A 21,327-nucleotide genomic window follows, 5' to 3' on the forward strand; every position below is an offset into this window, starting at 1 on the left:
GAAGGCACACAAACACACAGTAAACAGAAATAGCCTTTGAACTCTTTAGTGCAGGAGACCTCAAAGATGTGAAGATAATAAAAGCCCAGGAGGGTTAGAAGGACCATTGTTTTCTCTGGAAACAACTAGGTTTGGGTTACGGGGTTAAGTGGAAATTTACAGAGAAGGAGCCTTGTAAGAAGTGGGAGGTGATAACAGTATAATAAGGCTGTCTGTTTTCAGTGTGATTCAGGTCTGTTGTGTTTCAGGGTAGCTGCTGAAACAGTGAACGCACCTCTTTAAGGAAAATAAACTTCTTTCCTTAAATATAATTTGATTCCTTGTCTCTTACACTGAGATGCTATTTGTTTGTAATTGTTTTTGCCACAACAATTTGGTGTCAGAATAGTGGGATCTCACAGTGGTTTCTTCTGGTCCTGAGCGGATTTGACGAAGTGATCATCTCAGAGCACCAGGCTCTGGTCTTACCTCGAAAATTGAGAGAGAAGAGCCAAAACTGCTTTCAGGGCCAGAGTGACTCAGATGAGATCAGAAAGAACCCGGTGGCAGTAAAAGCATCTCAGGTAAGAGACTGTAAATTGTTTATTTTGAGTGGTGTAATTCGACATGACTGTGTGTGAACCATAGTGGCTGACCATCGCTTTGGTGCAAGCAAAGAAGGTTTTCAAGAGGCAAATTGTAACATGGGGCAGAGGTTTTCAAGAGGCAAATTTTATGCCGAAAACTAGAAGCTTTAATTCAATTTTAATGCCGAAAACTAGCTTGTAGGTGGACGGAAGAGCCACAGCGAGCAGAGAACGTTTTCAAGAGGCAAATTGTAACATGGTGCAGAGGTTTTCAAGAGGCAAATTGTAAAATTTTATGCCGAAAACTAGAAGCTTTAATCAATTTTATGCCGAAAACTTGCTTGTAGGTGGACGGAAGAGCCACAGCTGATTAGGTGAACTAGAATCATTCAATCGAGTGAAGATTTTGAGTAAGCTTAATTTACAGAGCATTTTTTGCTAACCTTGCCGATTTGAGGTGACAAAATCGGATCTGTTGAAGACGTTTAACAGATTATAGACGTGCGTCGAAGGAAATCCAGAAGAGATTGAAGTCAGCCAACATGGGATCACCAAACAGTAACCTAGCAAATTTTTATACACCAGTTTTCGGTCAAATGAAAAAGAATTATGGACATAAGTGCATGTTAGACATGGAAAAGCTGATCAAATATCATGATTTTCCCGAAGAAGGGACATTGAGTAAAATAAGACTGAATGTTGTGAGAGAGTCCGTTGAAAAGAATAATCAAAAACAGAATGGTTGTTGTATGTGTTTTCGTCATGTGTGTAGAGGATGTGAGCAGACTATAGGTTGTTGGTTAGAAGAGGCTGAAAGACGAGAACAAAAGCAAATGCAGAAAGAATTGGCATGTAACGGTAGGGGTGAAATGAAAAAGATAGAAGAGAATGTGTGTGAGAAAACAGCTCCACCGGAGCAAAATGCTACTAATGAAAAGTGTGTTTGTGTTTTCCAATATGCACCCGAGATCGGGTCAGCACCGCCGGCTTATAAACATCACTACCCTGTGGCAGAGCTGACAGCCCTGAAACTGGACCACGATCTCGACTGCTCTCCGTTCCAAAGACCAGCACAAAATGCAGCACGAGTAGCAGCGAGAGGAGCGCGAGCAGCAGCAGACGCAGCAGCGCACATGCCACAAGCGCAAGAATACCCACGAGCACCAATACCACCAGTACAGCAGGCGGCGGTAAAACCTTCAGCGCTCGCTGCCACAGACAGCGAGGAAGACGAAGAACAGGACGTTTTCGGCAAGGGGCAAGGAACTCGACCGGAAGTTGAAGTCGGGTGGGGGCTGCCATCTTTTAGCAGAACTTCACTTGCGTTAGCATTCCCATTGACTCCCATTCATTTTGGCGTCACTTTGACAGCGAATAACTTTACATCTGAGGCGTTTAAAGACTCTGTTTGTCCATTATTTATTTCTAAAGATACACGACAATGTATAAAGGGCTCCATTACCTTCTATGTTACATTATGGCCCCGTATAAACAGTTTTTGTAAAAAATAGGCTAACGATTGCGTCATAACCACTCGGCTCTCTGTCGCATTACCGTAGAGACAGGAGGAGAAGCTCGCAGGCAATTAACTTAATATGGCGTACTGGCGTTGAATTTTAAAATACTATACAAAATAATTAATCAGAATACTTACTCCTGCTCACTCACGACAAATAACTCCCCGCTCAAGCTCACCGTCTCTGCAAGATTAACGATGGCAGTTTGCACGCACAGCTACTAGAAGATTTACATCTGGCAGACAGGTTTCTGACGGCGTCAAGTTTCGTTTGAGTCTGCGCGTCAGAAAAGGAAGTGCTAAAAAACGCTAAAAATGGGCTTCACTTGTCTCAATTGAGTTCCAATGGGGTCGCTGTGTCCATTTCTTTTACTGTCTATGGTTTTCGGGAACACGTCTGAAATGGTTCCCAGCACAACTATTTCGGTAAGACCAAGTACCAGCCGACCGAGAGTGACAAGATCAAAGACACAGCGCCGAATCTAACAGCTCCGATGGTTGAAGTTGCGGGTCCAGATGGACCAATGTTGGTTTTTAGAGCTTGGACATTGTCTGATATGAAAGACGTGATGGCACATCTACCGGATCCGCAGGACGCGGGCGAAAGGTTTGCGAAAGAACTGCTTTTACTGTGCCAGGAGTTCAGCCCGACTTCACAAGAACTGAGACGAATGCTGGGTGTGAAAATGAGTCCAGCAAACTGGCATAAGGTGAGCAGAAAACTGGCGACAACGGACGTGAGATGTGTGCACATAGACTGGGACCATGCAGGAAAGAAGTGGAAAATTGCACTAATGCAGTAAGCGCAGAATTTCCTCCGCGTGTGGACACTGAAAAGATTGAAGAGAAGGAGAGCAGGACGGAGATGGTCCAGTTCGAGGAGGTCAGTGGCTGACTACGAGAAAGGGAAGTGAACATTTATTTCTAACACGCAAAACATGCACAAACACAAACACATACACTGATGTACTGTCTGCTATCTGCAATGAAGAATCTGCTTGCAAATCTTTGTGTGTTTTGAACAATGTTGTGAATGATGAAATTTTGAGCAGTGTTTCTGAAGAATGACTAAAACTGTACAAAAGCACAGGTTTTCTCAAATCCCAAGATACCCAATAATAGTAGAGGGAATAATAATTAACTTTTAAGTCGATTCCGGAGCGTGCCAGAGCTTTACGACCATGTGACTTGCCATGTGTGCCGAAAATGACAAGAAAAGTGAATGAAAGCACTTCGGCTTCAGGCCATTTGATCCATCATCTAATGGCCAGAGATTTAATGTGTGAATTAAATTTGTCTCTCCGTGCTGATTCCTATGGCATAAGCATTGAGGAAGCACCACAAAAAACATGTTCTAAATTTGAGCCGCAATGGGCTTATGAATGGTAGATAAAAGAAGTTGATTGGGCAGAGATGATATTGAAATTGGCTAAGGTTTGAACAACACCAATCAACACAGAGTGTATGAAGCCTGATAAAATGCATTGCACGTCACATGTCGTAGTTGAGTGAGACTCAGAGTATGAAGAAACTTGGTTTAGTGGTGTGGAGAATGAAAGTGTGAAATTTGACAAGATCTTCTGGACAGAGAATGTGTGTGTGCTTTGTGAGTTTGAATGAACAACAATTGCAGTGTTATTTAATGACAGAAGAGAGTGTTCCCCATCTATTTGTGTCGAATGTCAAAGCAGCAGTGGAAAGATTTAGGTTTTTTTTTTTTTTTTTTTGTGAAAAAGTGCCTACAGGCCACAGACTGGGTTGAAGTTGATAAAGACATAGCACAGAGCAAAAGTGTTGGAGCATTTTAAATCAAACTGTGATTTTGATGTGCAGGTTTTGAGAACTGTTCTTTTGTGAAGAATGATGTGTGTAAAAAAACACACACACACAAAAAAGAAACTTAGAAGAAATTGGGGTGGGGGCTATTTCTGCCTCAGATGTTTATATTTCTTTGGCAGAAATACCATCAAAATTGTGGGCAGAGCGATGATTTATTAATCTGTGCCAAAGATAAAACTTTCTGCATTGCCGACACTGTGACTCTCCTGAAGCATTTTGAGCAGGGGGACCACAAGTTTAGTCTTTTAAAGCTGCAGTTTGTGAAACAGGAAGTAACCTTCCTGGGACATGTGATCAAACCAAATAGCAAAGCACTGTATGAGAAATGGGTACGGGCCATAAAAGAGGTGCCAAAACCAGTTACAAAGAAATAGATGCTGTCATTTTTTGGGTATGTGTACTTACTGCAGAATATTCATCCCTAATTATGCCATTTTTGAGCAGCCTTTACAAGCCCTAATGACAGGGAAAAGGCTGAGGTCAGGTGACAGACTTGTCTGGACAAGCGAGGCTGAGGAAGCATAACATGAAAGTGCAATTTGCTATGGCTCCAACGTTAGGCCTTCCTATCATAAACTGCCCGCTTGTACAGATGGTTGATGAAAAGAATGGTTTTATGTCTTCTGTTCTCTTGCAGACTCATGGTGACAGACTGTGACCTGTGGCCTATTTTTCAGCGAAACTTGATGCTGTAGCTGCAGGACTTCCACACTGCCTGAGAGCAGTGGCAGCGGCCGAGCTGGCTGTGATGGCCTCGAGGCTACTCTGATTTGACTTTAATGGTTCCACACGCACTATCCATGATTTTGCAAGAATAGAGAACGTCACATTTGTCTACAGCCCGATGGCTGAGGTATCATACAATTTTGTTGGACATGCCAAACATAACTGTAAAACGATGCACAACTTTGAATCCTGCCACCCTTCTGCCCACACAGGAGGATGGTGAGGAACATCACTGTTGTCTGTCAGCACTCTAACAGGTGTGCACACCACGTCCAGACCTTTAAGACATACCGCTTGATAATTGTGACAATGTCCTCTTTGTGGATGGGTCTGCCTCGAAAGATCCACAAACAGGGCAGAATAAAGTGGGTTATGCTGTAACGACTGAATTTGAAACTCTGAAATCTGACAAATTACCATCACACTATTCTGCGCAGGCAGCAGAACTGGTTGCATTGACCGAAGTGTGTAAACTGAGAGCAGATAAATGCGTGACAAGATACACAGACTAGTGATACACTTTCGGGGTCACGCATGACTTTAGTGCTTTGTGGAAGCACAGAAAATTATTGAAATTGGAAGGGAGGCCGATACTAAACGCGTCTCTGGTATCGGACCTGCCCGAGGCTATTCTATTGCCAGACAAAATTGCGATTTTTAAGTGCGCAGCGCATACTAATGATAAAAGTTTCACCTCAACAGGAAATGCTAGAGCTGATATCGCTGAGGATCAGAATGAAGATGATAGTAAAAGAGTCACTTGCGCACAAGTTGACATTAATCTTTACATTTCTCCTTGTTTACAGAGCATGCAGTCTTTTTCCACAGGAGCTGAGAAAAAACAACTGGAAGGCATAAGGCTGTTTATAGCGTGTGGAGATCCGTTGTTGGAACACCCTGTTTTCCCAAACATTATTTTTTTAAACATTATGCTAAGTTGACACATGGGTTAGAGCATGTATCAAAAGGGGGAATGATTGCACAGATGAAAGAATTGTGGTTTACAAAGGGCTTTCTCAATATTCGCTGATACTTAAAAAAAAAAAAAAAAAAGGATGTTACATGACAATGAGAAAGAGAGTCAAAACAAATTTGAGGACATTCTAAATTCTCTTTGGTAGACCACCATTCATGGGAATAGAAGGGGGAAAAAACCCAGGGTTCCATCAACGGATGTGTCTGAAAACGAAATGTTGAATGTCTTGTCTGTTATCCAACAGTTGTGTGCAGGTGAAAGCTGCCCAGAGGAAGGTTGCTGAGATGTTTCTGCATAAGATCAGGCCGGGGGATTACGTGGTAATTCGTGACCTGAGGAGGAAGAACTGGAGGGCGAAACGGTGGCGAGGGCCATTCCAAGTTTTGCTGAGAACACACACGGCAGTGAAGGTCGGGGAGAGAGCTTCGTGTGTGCACGCCAGCCACTGCAGGAGAGTTCGCCCATATCGGAAGGGCAACAGGAGGAGGAGCCTCAGCAACAACAACAACAAGTTCAACAATAAGCTTCAAGATCGAGCCCAAACACCAAGTGCAAGAGCAAGGTCACTCAAGAGGAGTGATAAGGCCGGTGAGCAGAGTAAAGCCATCTGTGCAGCCACAACCAGAGACATTGCAAAGAGCTGCAATCATTAGACAAGATGGATCGCTCAAGACCGTGGCACCCATTCAGACTGCCAGGAATGTGTGTGGACTTTGTAAGACTACATTCATTTTGACTTTGCAACATAATTGAACCCATGAGAGAGACCATAAGAGAACCCGAGCGGACTGACAACCTGTGGGCCGGGTGGGTTTATGTCTTTGTGGGGAGGATGGATGTACTGGATAATTCAAACTGTTCTGCCAATTGTAGTGATAGGAATTCTGATCATGTTTTGCTTGCAATGAATTATGAGATGTATTTCCAGCTCAGTACAGTGATTGGTCAGGGCTGGGTCGCCCATACAAGCAGTAAAACTGACTGCTTATCCAATAGATAGCGAACACAGATGTGATGATTATGAGAGTGACGAGAGTGATGACATTTACACAGAAATGTGAAGATTGATCAGGTATATGAAAGTCAGACTTAAGGAGTATAACTGTGATGAAATGACTTGAAACAATTATAATCATTTATGTTTTTCAATATTATAATCATGTATGAGTTTGTCTAGAATTAGAAACAAGTTTTTATTTTTATTTTTATTTTTTTTTTATTTTTTTTTATTATTTTTAAGTTGTTATCAAAACTAATGTTAATTCATCCAAATCGTTTATCAGAGAATGATAAAGAGGAGGAATTGTTGTAGAAAAATTTACATTTTACTCTTTCTTATTTACTTTCTTAAACATTGTGCAGGGTTTTGTTTTGCTTTGTTTTTTTCTTTATATATTTTCATTTCTTTTCCCTTTTGATACTACTTGTGTTTTTCTCTCTCAATATGTATGTATGTATGTAACCTGAAATGCAACAAAGACATCACACAGTAACAAAGAGCCTTTGAAGTCCTTAGTGCGGGTAATTTAAAGACAGAGAGGTTAGCCATAAATAAAGACCTTTTGACCTCACGGGTGTGAAGGCACACAAACACACAGTAAACAGAAATAGCCTTTGAACTCTTTAGCGCAGGAGACCTCAAAGATGTGAAGATAATAAAAGCCCAGGAGGGTTAGAAGGACCATTGTTTTCTCTGGAAACAACTAGGTTTGGGTTACGGGGTTAAGTGGAAATTTACAGAGAAGGAGCCTTGTAAGAAGTGGGAGGTGATAACAGTATAATAAGGCTGTCTGTTTTCAGTGTGATTCAGGTCTGTTGTGTTTCAGGGTAGCTGCTGAAACAGTGAACGCACCTCTTTAAGGAAAATAAACTTCTTTCCTTAAATATAATTTGATTCCTTGTCTCTTACACTGAGATGCTATTTGTTTGTAATTGTTTTTGCCACAACACCATACACCTGAGGAGAGACTGCGAAGACAACACTCTCCAATGCTATATTTGCTAAATATCATAATCATTTGGTTACAAACAAGTATTCATTACTTCAATGAGCTCATAATATCTGCATTAAATTATTACATTGTTTAAATTAATAAATTTTTAGCTAACTGTGACTTTGTATATTTACATTTCTACTTGACTTAGACAGGTTCCTCTGATAACAGATCACTGTAAATTGTAATGTGGACTCATGCACTTTCAGTTAAGATGCTTTGAAATGATGTGTATTGTGAAAAGCGTTATGTAAATAAACGTTAATTGAATCACTATAACCGCAGTGCTTGACTTTGCCCATCCTGAAGGTGATACAGAGCCGCTTCCCGACGGCTGATCCAGAGGTGCGCAGGGGCAAAGGTCACGGAGAACCTATTTCTCAATGGCTGAGGCAAGCTGTGAACGGAAGAAACAGCCGATAGCCTGCCAAGTTAATCGACTGACACTGTTTTGCTTTGGATATTCATGATAATCCGCTATGACTGTAATGGCCTAGCTAGTCTTTGTCACTGGCAGAGCATGTTAGACAGCCACTCAGTGCGTGAGGGATTCCCGGTTATGGTGTGATAAGTACAGCCGTGTGGAGCAATGTGGGTCCTTCACACTAGTTTTCTGAGGGTTTTTTTCTCTCTCAAATTTGTGACTTTATAATATTCTACTTTTAATTCCGAGTTTTTTCCTGCAATGTTGTGACTATACGTTTCTGTATGTTTTTATTTATTTATTTTTTTACCAACAAATGTCCCTAATACGCCATCGTTCATATGGGAAGATAATTTTAAGGTAAATTAAAAATATATATATTTATCACTACTCTTTCAGATATCTTTCATTAAATATCTTTCATTAAATAGCGTTGACTGATGGTTTTTAGTCTAAAACTCCTTCCTGTTGGTTTGATGCCCTTACCGATGCTTGCCATAACCCCTGAATGTGGTTTAGACTCTGTTCCTCGCTCTCAGCCTCAGCGCCGCGCAGCTGGATGGAGATCCGGCTAGTGGTGCCCGCCAGAAGACCCTTTCCTGTGTACGCCGTCACTGTGTAGATCACCATGGCTGTTCTGCAAAGTAATGGACAGTGATTTTTAAGAGAAAATAAAAACATGAGACCACCAAAGAATATCCCCAAGTCCAGAGAGAGTAAGAGATGCTCACCTCTTTCTGTAAGAGAAATCACAATGCTAGTGATGTAAGAATTGCAACAACTGTTGTAACTAGATTGATTGTAAAAAGAGAGCAGTTTATGTCATGGAAATTACCAAAACAATGAAATACATTTTAATTAAATACTACGTAGCAAAGATCTATAAAGTTTTATTACCAGGTTTTTGCCAAAACAAGGACCTTGTAGCTTTCAGAATGACCTGAACAAGAAGAGGACAAGAGCAGAAGAACCCAAGGATTTTATAACTTCCTTGTAATGTATTCATTTTCGTCACTGTAATGACACCCAATCTAAAAATTAATACCTTCCTTTGTACAAATAAGGAAAGTCTTTAAACTGAAGTTTATGATTGGTTGCAATGTTTCATGACACTGAAATTTAATCTTTGAATTCGCCTTTGTTCATTCCTTGCAATATCATTGCAAAATGTTGAGCAACTTGGTTTGTCTTTGGCAGTGGCATCGGGGTGGGGGGGGGGCATATTCATATATACCTTCATTAAGTTTAGTTTTTTATAAAGCACATTTCCACTGCCTCAAGCGCAGCCCACAGTGCTTTACAAAGCAAACAAGAAAACCTAACAAGGAGAATACAAAACACAACAACTTAGAATTAATATTTAGTTACTTCTGGGTCAGAATCACACAGCAAGATATAAAAGTGCTTTTTAAATCCGTTTTCAAAGCGTTCAAGTGGATAGCAAGCGGTAAATTATTCCATAACTTAGGACCGGCGCTTGAGTCAGGACCACCGTACCCAGAGCAAATATTGAAGAAGAGATTTAAAAAGGTTAATTAGGTTTAATTTTACTTCTGCAACTCTGTTATCAGCCTCCATTCTTTTAATCATGTTTGCTCTGAGATCTTGGATAATGTTGCACCTTTTAAAAAGAGTTGACAAAAAGTTAAAATAGAACCGTGGCTAAATGATGGGAGACTGGACGCCGTAACATTAGCCAGGCCTCCCTGTCTCGTCTACAACTGGTGCAAAATGCTGCCGCTCGTCTCCTGACTGGAACTCGAAAGATCATATTAGTTCTTGCCTCTCTTCACTGCTCCCTGTTAACTTTAGGATTCATTTTAAGATTCTATTGTTTGTCTTTTAAGCCCTTCATGGACTAGCTCCAGTCTATATTACTGCTTTGTTGAAGCCACATGCTCCTTCAAGGTCTTTAAGGTCTGCAAACCAGTCTCTTCTTGTTGTCCCTAAAACACGGCTTAAGGGCAGAGGGGATCGAGCTTTCTCAGTCGCAGCCCCAAGACTGTGGAATAAATTGCCTCTTCATGTGAGATTGGCCCCCAGCCTTTCGGTTTTTAAATCGCGACTTAAAACACATTTTTGTTCCTTGGCTTTTAATCCGGCATGAGAAATTGATGTAAATGTCTGGTGTTGTATCCTGTCTATTTACTGTTTCATGTTAATGTACAGCACTTTGGTCAACATGGTTGTTTTTAAATGTGCTTTAGAAATAAAGTTTGTTGTTGATGTTGTTGTTGGTAAGTGGCTTTCCTCTTATTTGCATGACAGCACATGCTCTGTCTAAACTGGAAATCATGTCTCCGCATACCTATTTATTGGGAGGTTCCTCAGGGATCAGTCCTTGGTCCGACTCTGTTTTCGTTATACATGTTACCCCTGGGGTCCATCTTCAAAGAGCATAATATTAACTATCACTTGTATGCTGATGATCTACAACTGTACTTTACTCTGGAGTGTGATGGCTGTACATATTTTACTACTTTGACGAGAGGCCACTGACCCTTAGCATCTTGCCGTTTAATAAGCGCTCATAACATTTAGGACTGATACAGATGGCAGGGAAAGCAGATATCTTACACGTGGACACAACATGCAACACAACATTTCTACACCAAGCCACTAACGTCTGCATTTCTATGTTTGCGTCAGTACTTTTACTAATAACTGTGCCGGTTGTTTTAAATCGTTGAAAATAGAGGAAGTCTTATCTGACCACAGCTGAACTTTCTGCTCTTTCACTGCACTGTGTGTGACCAGCAACACATACACACACACACACAGTTTCACTTTTTTCACATTCATAATGGCATGAATAGTTTTCAGTTATCAATAGACAAGATGCAAAGTATATACAAAAGAATGTTTGACCATCTCCATTTATACACTCGTTCCAAAGGTCTTCTTAGGTAAGGGGAAAGCCTTTCTAAAGAGGTTACCATTATAAAGCAAGTCCCGATTCTCATGCGATATGAGGAGGAAGAAACATCTTTCTGAAGATGATAAGCATGAAATGGTGCAATAGATTAGATTAGATTAGATTCAACTTTATTGTCACTGCACATGTAGGTACAAGGCAACGAAATGCAGTTAGCATCTAACCAGAAGTGCAATAAGCAGTAAGTACAGAATAAAGGTCTATAATATGTACAATAACTATACAGGTAAGTATTATGGACATAATTTACAGATATTAAATACTATAAGCACGATATACAGATAGGTGTACTATGAACATACTATACAGATGGGCTATGTAAAAGTGTATGTACACTATAGGCAGAACTATGAACATAATTTACATTATTGCAATGGACAGTAAAGTGCATAGAAAATATTTCAATGTGCAGATGGATTGTACAGTGTTCCTGGATGAACAGACAGTAGTGCAAGTAATAACAAGTTACTTTTTGCTTGTTGTGAGTAAATAAATAAATCATAGTGTTGAAGAGGGGGAGGAGTCTATGTGTGGTGTGGGGGGTGTTGAGGGTGTCAGAGGGCAGAGTTCAGCAAGGAGACAGCTTTAGGGAAAAAGCTGTTCCTGAATCTTGTGGTCCTTGTTCGGAGGCTCCTGAAACGCCTCCCGGAGGGGAGGAGGTTAAACAGTCCGTGGTCAGGGTGAGAGGAGTCCTTCAGAATGCTGCGAGCTCGACGTAGACAGCGTTTCCTCTGGATGTCCTCAAGAGCAGGAAGTGGTGTCCCTGTGATGCGTTGGGAAGTTTTCACCACCATCTGCAGTGCCTTGCGGTCAGCCACTGAGCAGTTCCCATACCAGACTGTGATGCAACTGGTCAGGATGCTCTCGATCGCACACCGGTAAAAGTTCACCAGGATGGTTGAAGACAACTGGTTCTTCTTCAGTGTCCTGAGGAAGAAAAGGCGCTGGTGAGCCTTCTTGACCAGGCTGGAGGTGTTTGTGGCCCAGGACAGTTCCTCCGAGATGGTGGTTCCCAGGAACTTGAAGCTGGAGACACGTTCAACAACCATCCCGTTAATGTGGATGGGGTCATGCGTGCTTCCATTCTTCTTCCTGAAGTCCACAATGAGTTCCTTTGTCTTATTGGTGTTAAGGAGCAGGTTATTGTCAGCGCACCATGTGGCCAGGTGCTGTACCTCTTCCCTGTAGGCAGTCTCATCGTTGTCACTGATGAGGCCAATCACCGTGGTGTCGTCTGCAAACTTAATGATGGAGTTGGATCCATGCACAGGCTTGCAGTCGTGGGTGTAAAGGGAGTAGAGGAATGGGCTCAGCACACAGCCCTGTGGTACACCAGTGTTAAGTGTGATGGTGGTGGAGTGGTTGTGGCCTGACCGATCATGCTGAGGCCTGTTGGTCAGAAAGTCCATAATCCAGTTGCAGAGGGAGCTGTTAATGTCCAGGTCTCCAAATTTTGTGGTCAGCTTGGAGGGAATGACGGTGTTAAATGCTGAACTGAAGTCAACAAACAACATCCTAACATACGTGTTGTTATGGTCCAGGTGTGTGAGTGCAGAGTGCAGCACTGTGCATACTGCATCCTCTGTGCTCCTATTTCTGCGGTAGGCAAATTGGTGTGGGTCCAGTGTGGGTGGGAGGCAGTCTTTGAGATGTGCTAGGACCAGTCGCTCGAAGCACTTCATAATGATGGGTGTGAGTGCTACGGGACAATAGTCATTGAGGCACGTTGGGGAGGAGTGTTTTGGTACTGGCACAATGGATGTGGACTTAAAACATGTAGGCACAGTTGCTTGGATGAGGGACATGTTGAAAATGTCTGTGAAGACCCCTGCAAGCTGCTCTGCACATGCCCTAAGCACACGTCCAGGAATGCCATCCGGGCCAGCAGCCTTGCGTGCGTTGATCCGGCTCAGTGCAGTGTGGACATCTGTGGAGGTGAGTTTGAGAGGTTGGTGGTCTGAAGAGGCTGAGATTTTGGTGGCCGTCTCCTTGCTGTCGCTGTTGAAGCGAGCATAAAAGTCATTTAGCTCGTTAAGGAAGGAGACGTCCGTGACTGTTGGTGTGGAGTTGCTTGACTTGTAGTCACTGATAATCTGGATGCCCTGCCACATGCGTCGGGGGTCAGAGTTGGAAAAGTGTTCCTCTACCTTCAACTTGTAGCAGTACTTCGCCTTTTTGATGCCCCTTTTCAGGTTAGCCCTGGATTTACTGTAGGCCTGAGCGTCGTCTGACCTGAAAGCGGTGTTGCGGGCTTTCAGCAGAAGTCGCACCTCCTTGTTCATCCATGGCTTCTGATTAGGGTATGTTGTTATCTGTTTTTCTGTTGTTACACTGTCAATGGTGGAGTTGATGTGATCCAGTACAGAGGAGGTGTAGATATCAATGTCCGTGTGAGAGCCACAGGCAGCCTGTGAAGCAAACATACTCCAGTCAGTGTGTTGAAACCTGTCTTGAAGTAAAGAGTCAGCTCCAGTTGGCCACACTTTGATGGTCCTCACTGATGGCTTCACACGGTTGATGAGGGGTGAATACTTAGGGGTGAGAAACAAAGAAAGGTGATCAGACTGTCCGAGGTGGGGGAGGGGGCTCGCGATGTAAGCTCCATTAATGTTTGTATAAACATGATCCAAAGTTTTGTCTCCTCTGGTGTGGCAGGAAACATGCTGGTGAAATTTGGGGAGTACTGTTTTTAATTTGCAGTGATTAAAATCACCCGCGACAATAAAAGCAGCCTCTGGGTGAGCAGTCTGTTGTTTACTAATGGCTGCATGAAGTTCGTTCAAAGCAAGCTTGGCATTAGCATCCGGTGGAATATAGACTGTGGTTATTATGGTGGAAGTGAACTCCCGTGGCAGATAAAAAGGTCTACATTTAACCTTGAGAAACTCTAGGTTAGCTGATCAGTGTCTCCCAACAATGACAGTGCAAATATATATGCAATATTATGCAAAGGCATGAAAACAACTAATGTTAGCCTCCGGTCATGTTTCTTCCCTAATCCATTAACCTAACCCTAACCCTAAAGATATGTTTAATAATAGATATATATTTATATATACACATAGTATAATCTATGCATATTATAGCCTATGCGTGTGCCTTTATATAGATATATATTGCACTTTCATATATATCTTTATCATTTGTTTATTTGTTATATATAAAAGTTCAAGTCAAGCCTGAAGAAGGTATTATTGATATACCAAAACGTCGCGAAGGACTTGAACATTTGGCCACTTTTTTTCATTTTTATCTGGTTTTATTTTATTTGTTCTTATTTTATTTCACTGTTCCTGGTTCAACAAAAAAACAAAAAAAATACAAAAAAAAACCACAATAAAAACACTAAAAAAAAGTTCAACATTGTGTTATCATGGATATTTTTCGGGGCCGTTCGAGACAGAGGAATACACCTCATCTCAAAGTGAGACACACTAGTGTCACACCGAATTTCAGAGACTATAATTACTCCCCTGCGTACACGCCCTCACGTTAATGAGCGGAGTTTCCCATACAGGAGACCATATGACACAGCTCCACAGTCCCGTCCCTGGAAAAGAAATAAGAAACAGAAAGGGGGGAAGAGATACAAAAACAGGAATTTCACAAATTCCAATGGGTTTCCAGAGGCTTCTGGACCCAACCCGAGGGAGGTGTCCAGGACTGGACCCCCCACACGCTTCCTTGCCCAGTACCACCAGAGACCCAGAACGGTCTCCTTCCACAATGATGGTGGTAGGACTCAAGATTTTGTTTCATCTCGGGTTAACACTCCTCGCTATTTCACCAATAGGAACGTGGATCGACAATACCCCCCACCTAGAAACACAAATTGGACAAAACAAGGGCGTCTTAACGTAAAAAAACATTTGAGACAAAATCCAGATTTTAAACCGGCACCACCACAATTAAAAAACACCATCAAACTTTTTTACGAGCTCATCCGTCTGATACACCATCTAGAGAATGTCACTACAAAGGTGGAGAATAATCTACCTATCACCTTCTCCGATCTGACGGACCTCCTCATTGAGACAGTGAGACCAGCGTTTAGCAATGAGCGCGTGGCACAACTGTTGCAGGGCAATGCGAAAAACTGGTGCTACACCCCACAGTTGATTCTGGAACAGCATTACAAATCCACTATCGAGTTAACTGTAGAAAAAATTTGCACTCAGACCAACCGAGATGACTGGCCCGAAGCCTTTGAAGTGGCCTCACATTGGGTGGATAGAAATTATAGAGGCAGAGTTAGCGCTTAAGCCATTGAGCAGGCAGAAGCACTCATCACAGCGGAACTTCCACTAACCAGCAGCACTTCGGCACAGAATGTCGTTGCAAAGCCTCCAGCGAGAGAACCTCCTCGCACTTAAGCCGCGGTGATCGCTTCCACCAGTCGGGCTCCTCTGCAGACTCAACCGCCGTCATCAGCCCAGCCCTCCGTTGGCATTGACCCTGTAAGACAGAATGTTAGCCACCAAAATGTGTCAATACAAACCTCTCCTACTCTCTGCCCCCGACAGCGCACTGTCACACCCCCTCCAGCCAGAGGGGACTGGTCTTTTGAGGAGGAACCCCGTGACGGAACGCTCTGTTGAGATTTCCCCACCTCTGGCAGTGGACCCACGGGTTAACAATATGGCGTCCACTCCACGAGGTGAAGAGGCTTTACCGGAGTCTGATGGCGGAAGACCGGACCCCACACGACTCCCCTTCCCCCCGATATCTTCGCCCATTGTCTCCGAATCTTTCCCAAAGTGACGGGTTGTTATTTTCTGACGACCCATCGACCCCAGAGAAAATACCTTCTCCACTGTCGCTGTTCCTTAAAGAACTCGACCCTCTGTCAGACCCTAACCCAAGACAGGTTGAGCAGGGTGAACCCAGTGCTCTGAAACGGACATCGATTCCCATACCGACAGCAACAAACGGTGCTGCCTCCAGCGACCACAACGGCGCTACAGACTGTGACGCTACAAGCGTCACCCGAAAGTCCGCATTCCAGCTCCCTGAACCGCCCGCTACTTCACATTATCACAAATAGAAAATTCATAGACTGGAGCTTAACGATTAAAAAGAAAACGGTCATGATTGGCTACTCTAACCTGTCTAGATTCCCTCAATATGATGATTCAGACCTCCAGATAGATTGCTTCCCGGGTGCAAAATTCCAACACGCGAGCAATCTTCTGGAAAAGGCCACGGTATCTCTGGTCCCGGATCAGATCATCCTGACTTTTGGTATTAACAACCGAAAACAGAGACATAAATTGAGAGCAATCGCGGAGATTCAAAAAGCCTACCAAACTGCGAGAAGGATCTTACCGCAGACAGCTGTCATCGTGCCTTTGATCAACTTCTCTAGAGCGCTACCACTAGCCGAACGAGAAATGATTGAACATATGAATCGCTTTATCGGCAAGAACATGAACACCATCCCCCTCCTGGCGGCCACACATTTTCGGGTGGAGGGTGATGGCGTCCATTGGAGACCGGCTACGGCCAAGGCACTGTTCACTCATTGGATGGACCATTTAAACTTCTAAAACCCGACAGCCCAAAACGTGGTCCCCAAAAACGTATAATTAATCTGTCCCTGAGTCTCTGTCCCTGATCTTAACGAAAGATCAAACCTCCGTTCTGGAGAAGGGCCTTTCCTTCATTCCCACCCCTCCCAAATGCCTAAAAAAAGAATTGTTAGCGGATATACAGTCTTATCATCGCAGAATTAAGCTCGAGACATATTTTGAGGGCAAAAAGAATTCCAAAGAGAAAGTGCCTTTTACCCACCCATCTGATTGGGAGCCCCCGTTGTCCAACCTGCCTAAATAAATCGGCAAAGTCATCAGGGCTGATAACTACGCCTTGAAAAGCCTTCAATGGGGCATCGGCAGAACCCCCAACCTGACCACCGGGGAAAAGAGAGCCCTCAAAGAGCTATGCGATAACACTAATATAGTTATTAAACCCGCTGACAAAGGTAATGCTACGGTCATACTAGACAGGGCACATTATATAGGGGAGGGTCTCAGACAGCTGTCCGTGCACGATCATTATCATCCACTCGAGGGTCCAGTCTACTTGGAAACTGCAAAGGAAGTGGAAGATATATTAGAGGATATGGTGCAAAAGAGGGTAATAAATGGTAAACAAGAGAAATATCTGATGGGTGAGGGCCCACCCAGACCAAGACTATTTTACCTGTTACCGAAGATCCATAAAGAACCGGCGAAATGGAGCATACCTTTTGTAGTTCCACCCGGCCGGCCAATAGTGTCCGATTGTAAGGAAAGGCAAGGCAAGTTTATTTATATAGCACATTTCGTACACAATGGTAATTCAAAGTGCTTTACATAAAAGAAAGTAAAATAATCATGAAGAAAAATAATAACAAAAATAAAACAAGCAATTTTAAAACTTTTAAAATGATTAAGACATTTAAAAACAGTTCGAAAATTATTTTACATTAAAAAAATAAATAAATAATAAAACGGTGAAAATATAGTGCAATCAGTTCGGACATTTCACAGTGCTCATTCAACAAATGCACAGCTAAAAAGATGAGTTTTGAGTCTAGATTTAAATGTGACTAGTGTTTTAGCACATCTGATCTCTTCTGGAAGCTGATTCCAACTGCGGGCGGCATAAAAACTAAAGGAGGACTCCCCTTGTTTTGTGTGAACCCTTGGTATTTCTAACTGACTTGATCCTAATGATCTGAGTGCTCTGTTAGGTTTATATTCAGTGAGCATATCTGCAATATATTTCAGTCCTAGGTAATTTAGTGACTTATATACGAGTAAAAGTACTTTAAAATCAATCCTAAATGTAACTGGAAGCCAGTGTAAGGACCTGAGGACTGGTGTGATATGCTATGATTTCCTGGTTCTAGTCAGAATCCTGGCAGCAGCGTTCTGGATGAGCTGCAGCTGTCTAATGGTCTTTTTGGGAAGGCCGGTGAGGAGCCCATTACAATAGTCCACCCTGCTGGTGATAAAGGCATGAACAAGTTTCTCCAAGTCTTGACTGGAAACAAAACATCTAATTCTTGCAATGTTTTTTAAATGATAGTATGCTGATTTAGTTACTGCTTTGACATGACTACTGAAACTAAGGTCTGTCTCCAGAATCACACCAAGATTCCTGACTTGATTTTTAGTTGTTTGACCCCTAGAGTCAAGGTATGCATTCACCCTGAACACTTCATCTTTGTTTCCAAATGCAATGACTTCAGTTTTTTCCTTGTTTAACTGAAGAAAGTTCTGGCACATCCAACTATTAATTTCATCAATGCATTGGCAGAGGGAGTCAATGGGGCTGTAGTTATTTGGAGATAAGGCTAGGTAAATCTGGGTATCATCAGCATAGCTGTGATAGGCAATTTGGTTCTTTCTCGTTATTTGACTTAGTGGAAGCATACAGTAGGTGGCCAGCCTTTCTGGGGCTTACCGCCGCGGCAGTAACTGAAATTCAGTCGCGTGTTAAAATCATTTGCGAAACTACCGCCAGGTGGCGCAAAGGGACGCCTTGCGAAATGAATGTAATTGTAAAATGAGATAAAAGAAGGAAGTAAAACAACAATATCATTATGATATAACATTGTAACATTTAAAAAAAAAAACTTTTTTTTACAATTTGTTAATTTTTTAAATGTAGGATAGACTTAGACTACAGTCTACTAAACAAAAATTAATAGAATACCTTAATACAAAGGATCATATGCATGCTATTTTTATTAAACAGTAAATAAATATAAGGCCTATATTTTATAGCTAAATGTTTTAATTTCATTTTCATTTCGATTCATTCTTGGTTTAAAAAAATCTTCAGGTTCCATATGGAGAGCGAAATGGGAACAGTTCAGCATTTAGCAATAATTAGTATTAACTCTGTTATTATTCTTGATTTTTCATACTACCAGCATTTTTGAATTATGCCTTATGTGTGACCAAAAATTAAGTATTATTTGTTTCAACTGATCGTGCTGGTGCCTCGCGCACATATTGGAAACAGAAGTCGTTCACCAGACATTCGGCGTGAGCACTTTGACATATTGTTAATTATGATTATTTTTTTTTCATCAATAATGAAACGCACACAGCCTATTTACCTCATGAATAATAGCCTAGTTAAGGTTCAAATGGGCAACATCACAAATATGGAAACGTTTGATTTCTCCCGATCGAGCCTATAGCCTATTTATTTCCTCTCACAAACTCTGATTTATTTTTTTAGCGTGTTTAAAAATAAATAAATAAATAAACATGCAGCAAACGAAAATAGGTGATTGATCCGTTCAAATGAAACCTATACACAACTCATATATTTTTTTCCTCTGACAAACTTAATTTTTTAGCGCGTTTAAAATATAAAAAAATAAAGAAAACATTCAGCAAATGAAAATAGGCAATTAATCCGTTAAAATGTGTTACTCTTGGTTAACAGTAATTATAATTATTTTACTTCAGAACAGAGCCTGGCACTAATCTAGGTTATCCATGTTTTTTTTGCTTTTTCTTTCTTTCATTGCATCTGAAAACGACTTTGTTCATTACATTCACTTCACGTGATCTGGCGCAGATAAAAAGTGAGTGAGTGAGTGAAGTGACATTCAGCCAAGTATGGTGACCCATACTCAGAATTTGTGCTCTGCATTTAACCCATCCGAAATGCACACACACAGAGCAATGACCACACACACACTGTGAGCACACACCCGGAGCTGCGGCGCCCGGGGAGCAGTTGGGGGTTCGATGCCTTGCTCAAGGGCACCTAAGTCATGGTATTGAAGGTGGAGAGAGAACTGTTCATGCACTCCCCCCACCCACAATTCCGTCCAGCCCGAGACTAGAACCCACAACCCTTCGATTGGGAGTCCAACCCTCTAACCATTAGGCCACGACTTCCCATCAAAGATCAGCCTCCCGCAAAGCTCAGTTGTGGACGATTTAAAAATGTTTGATATAAAGCAGTGGTTCTCAACCCGCGGCCCGTCACGAATTCTAATGCGGCCCGCACCACATGCTGAATAAAAAAAACTTTATCAGTTTGTAAAATTTTATTGTTTACATCAATTTAAAAAAAATTATGCTACTAATGAAATATAAGCTATATCCTAATGTTTTTAAGTGTTTATTTTTTTTCTTCATATATTATTTTCAGACATGAGCACTGGCATAAGCATTTAACGAACACATACACATTTGTTTTTTAAGGGAGAAAAAAAAAGAAATTCAAAAAATGCCAGCGAATGAACATGTACAAACTGTCAACAGTCGCAGTATCAGTATTGAAGGAGAAGTGCTGGATTTTCTTTTTTTTTTTTTTTTTGCCCCGCAACTCACTTGAACAAGTTCAGATAAATGGAAACACCATACACTATGTAACAATCCTTAATTGAAGAAATGTGGCAAATATCTCAAGAGAGAACCTCATATTATTAAATTCAATAGTGCTTTCCATATTTGGGTCAAAATAGGCTACATTTGTGAACGCACATTTTCTGAAATGTTGCACGTCAGGACATGCAAGCCTGCATCTTAAACCCTCTGTCAAACTTTCTGTGTCCGTGAGTCCGCTATGGACCGCTAGGTAGGCGTGAAGTAAAAATCATCATTGGAGAGTGTGTGCAGAGACTCTAGCAGACGACCGCGTGGACAGGTGCGCCTGGTCAGGAGGATCAAAAACAAAATTGCACATGTGCAGGCAGAGTGAAGAAGCTCATTGCTACTCGAACCTGTGCAATCCGTCAGTAAAAGATTATAAAGACAGTCAGATGTGCAATAATTCTGGGCAATTGCAGAGCTGGCCATCAGCCTGCACATTCAGAAGTATAAATTGAAGAAGTCTGCGTCCGCGCTGGCCGTGTACGCGTCCGGATTGCTCATGCGGAAAGTATAACACAGGCGTTACAATCGCAACTTCTTTGTGTTACTCCTTTCAAGCTGAATCTCACAAAATTGGTCAGCTCCCGACAGCATCAGGTGTTTTATTTATGGGGAGTAGAATTGTTTATTTCAATGAATGTAATAGATTATATATCATAATAGTTAGGCTATAATATTATAAATCAGGTTGGTTTGTATTGCTGACGTAATATGTAAATTATATGCGTAGACTTGCACTTAGACCATAGTGCGGCTCGCTGGAAAAAAAGGTTGAGAACCACTGATATAAAGGTTGCTGTCCCATTTTATACAGGAATTGTTCATTTTAAAAAAAATCGAATTATATTGTTAGTTCTAATTATATTGTTAACACAAGTTCATTTAGAACTTTTACTTATAAACTCCTTGAGAATTTAAAGTTAGTTTAATAGTATTTAAATTCAAGTTTTAAAAAAAGGTTTTAA

At 41.7% G+C, this 21,327-nt stretch overlaps 1 protein-coding gene and 1 long non-coding RNA gene across 2 annotated transcripts in view; one reads left to right on the plus strand and one right to left on the minus strand.

Moving 5' to 3' along the window:
• The window catches only part of LOC113043657 (hydroperoxide isomerase ALOXE3-like), a 56,193-nt gene extending 47,199 nt beyond the window's left edge, over nucleotides 1-8,994 (minus strand). The window contains exons 1-3 of the mRNA XM_026203167.1: nucleotides 8,939-8,994; nucleotides 8,773-8,831; nucleotides 8,528-8,678 (exon numbers count right to left, since the gene is read on the minus strand). Of these exons, the coding sequence (XP_026058952.1) occupies nucleotides 8,528-8,671 (144 nt within the window). The 5' untranslated portion in view covers nucleotides 8,672-8,678; nucleotides 8,773-8,831; nucleotides 8,939-8,994. The remainder of the gene's footprint in view (nucleotides 1-8,527; nucleotides 8,679-8,772; nucleotides 8,832-8,938) is intronic.
• On the plus strand, nucleotides 358-5,995 carry LOC113043658 (uncharacterized). Its single transcript, XR_003275765.1, has 2 exons — nucleotides 358-1,124; nucleotides 5,868-5,995. It is a non-coding gene; the product is annotated as an uncharacterized LOC113043658 (long non-coding RNA).
• Nucleotides 8,995-21,327: the final 12,333 nt, after the last annotated feature.

This window comes from Carassius auratus, chromosome 25, assembly GCF_003368295.1.
Source record: "Carassius auratus strain Wakin chromosome 25, ASM336829v1, whole genome shotgun sequence".
NCBI lineage: Eukaryota > Metazoa > Chordata > Actinopteri > Cypriniformes > Cyprinidae > Carassius > Carassius auratus.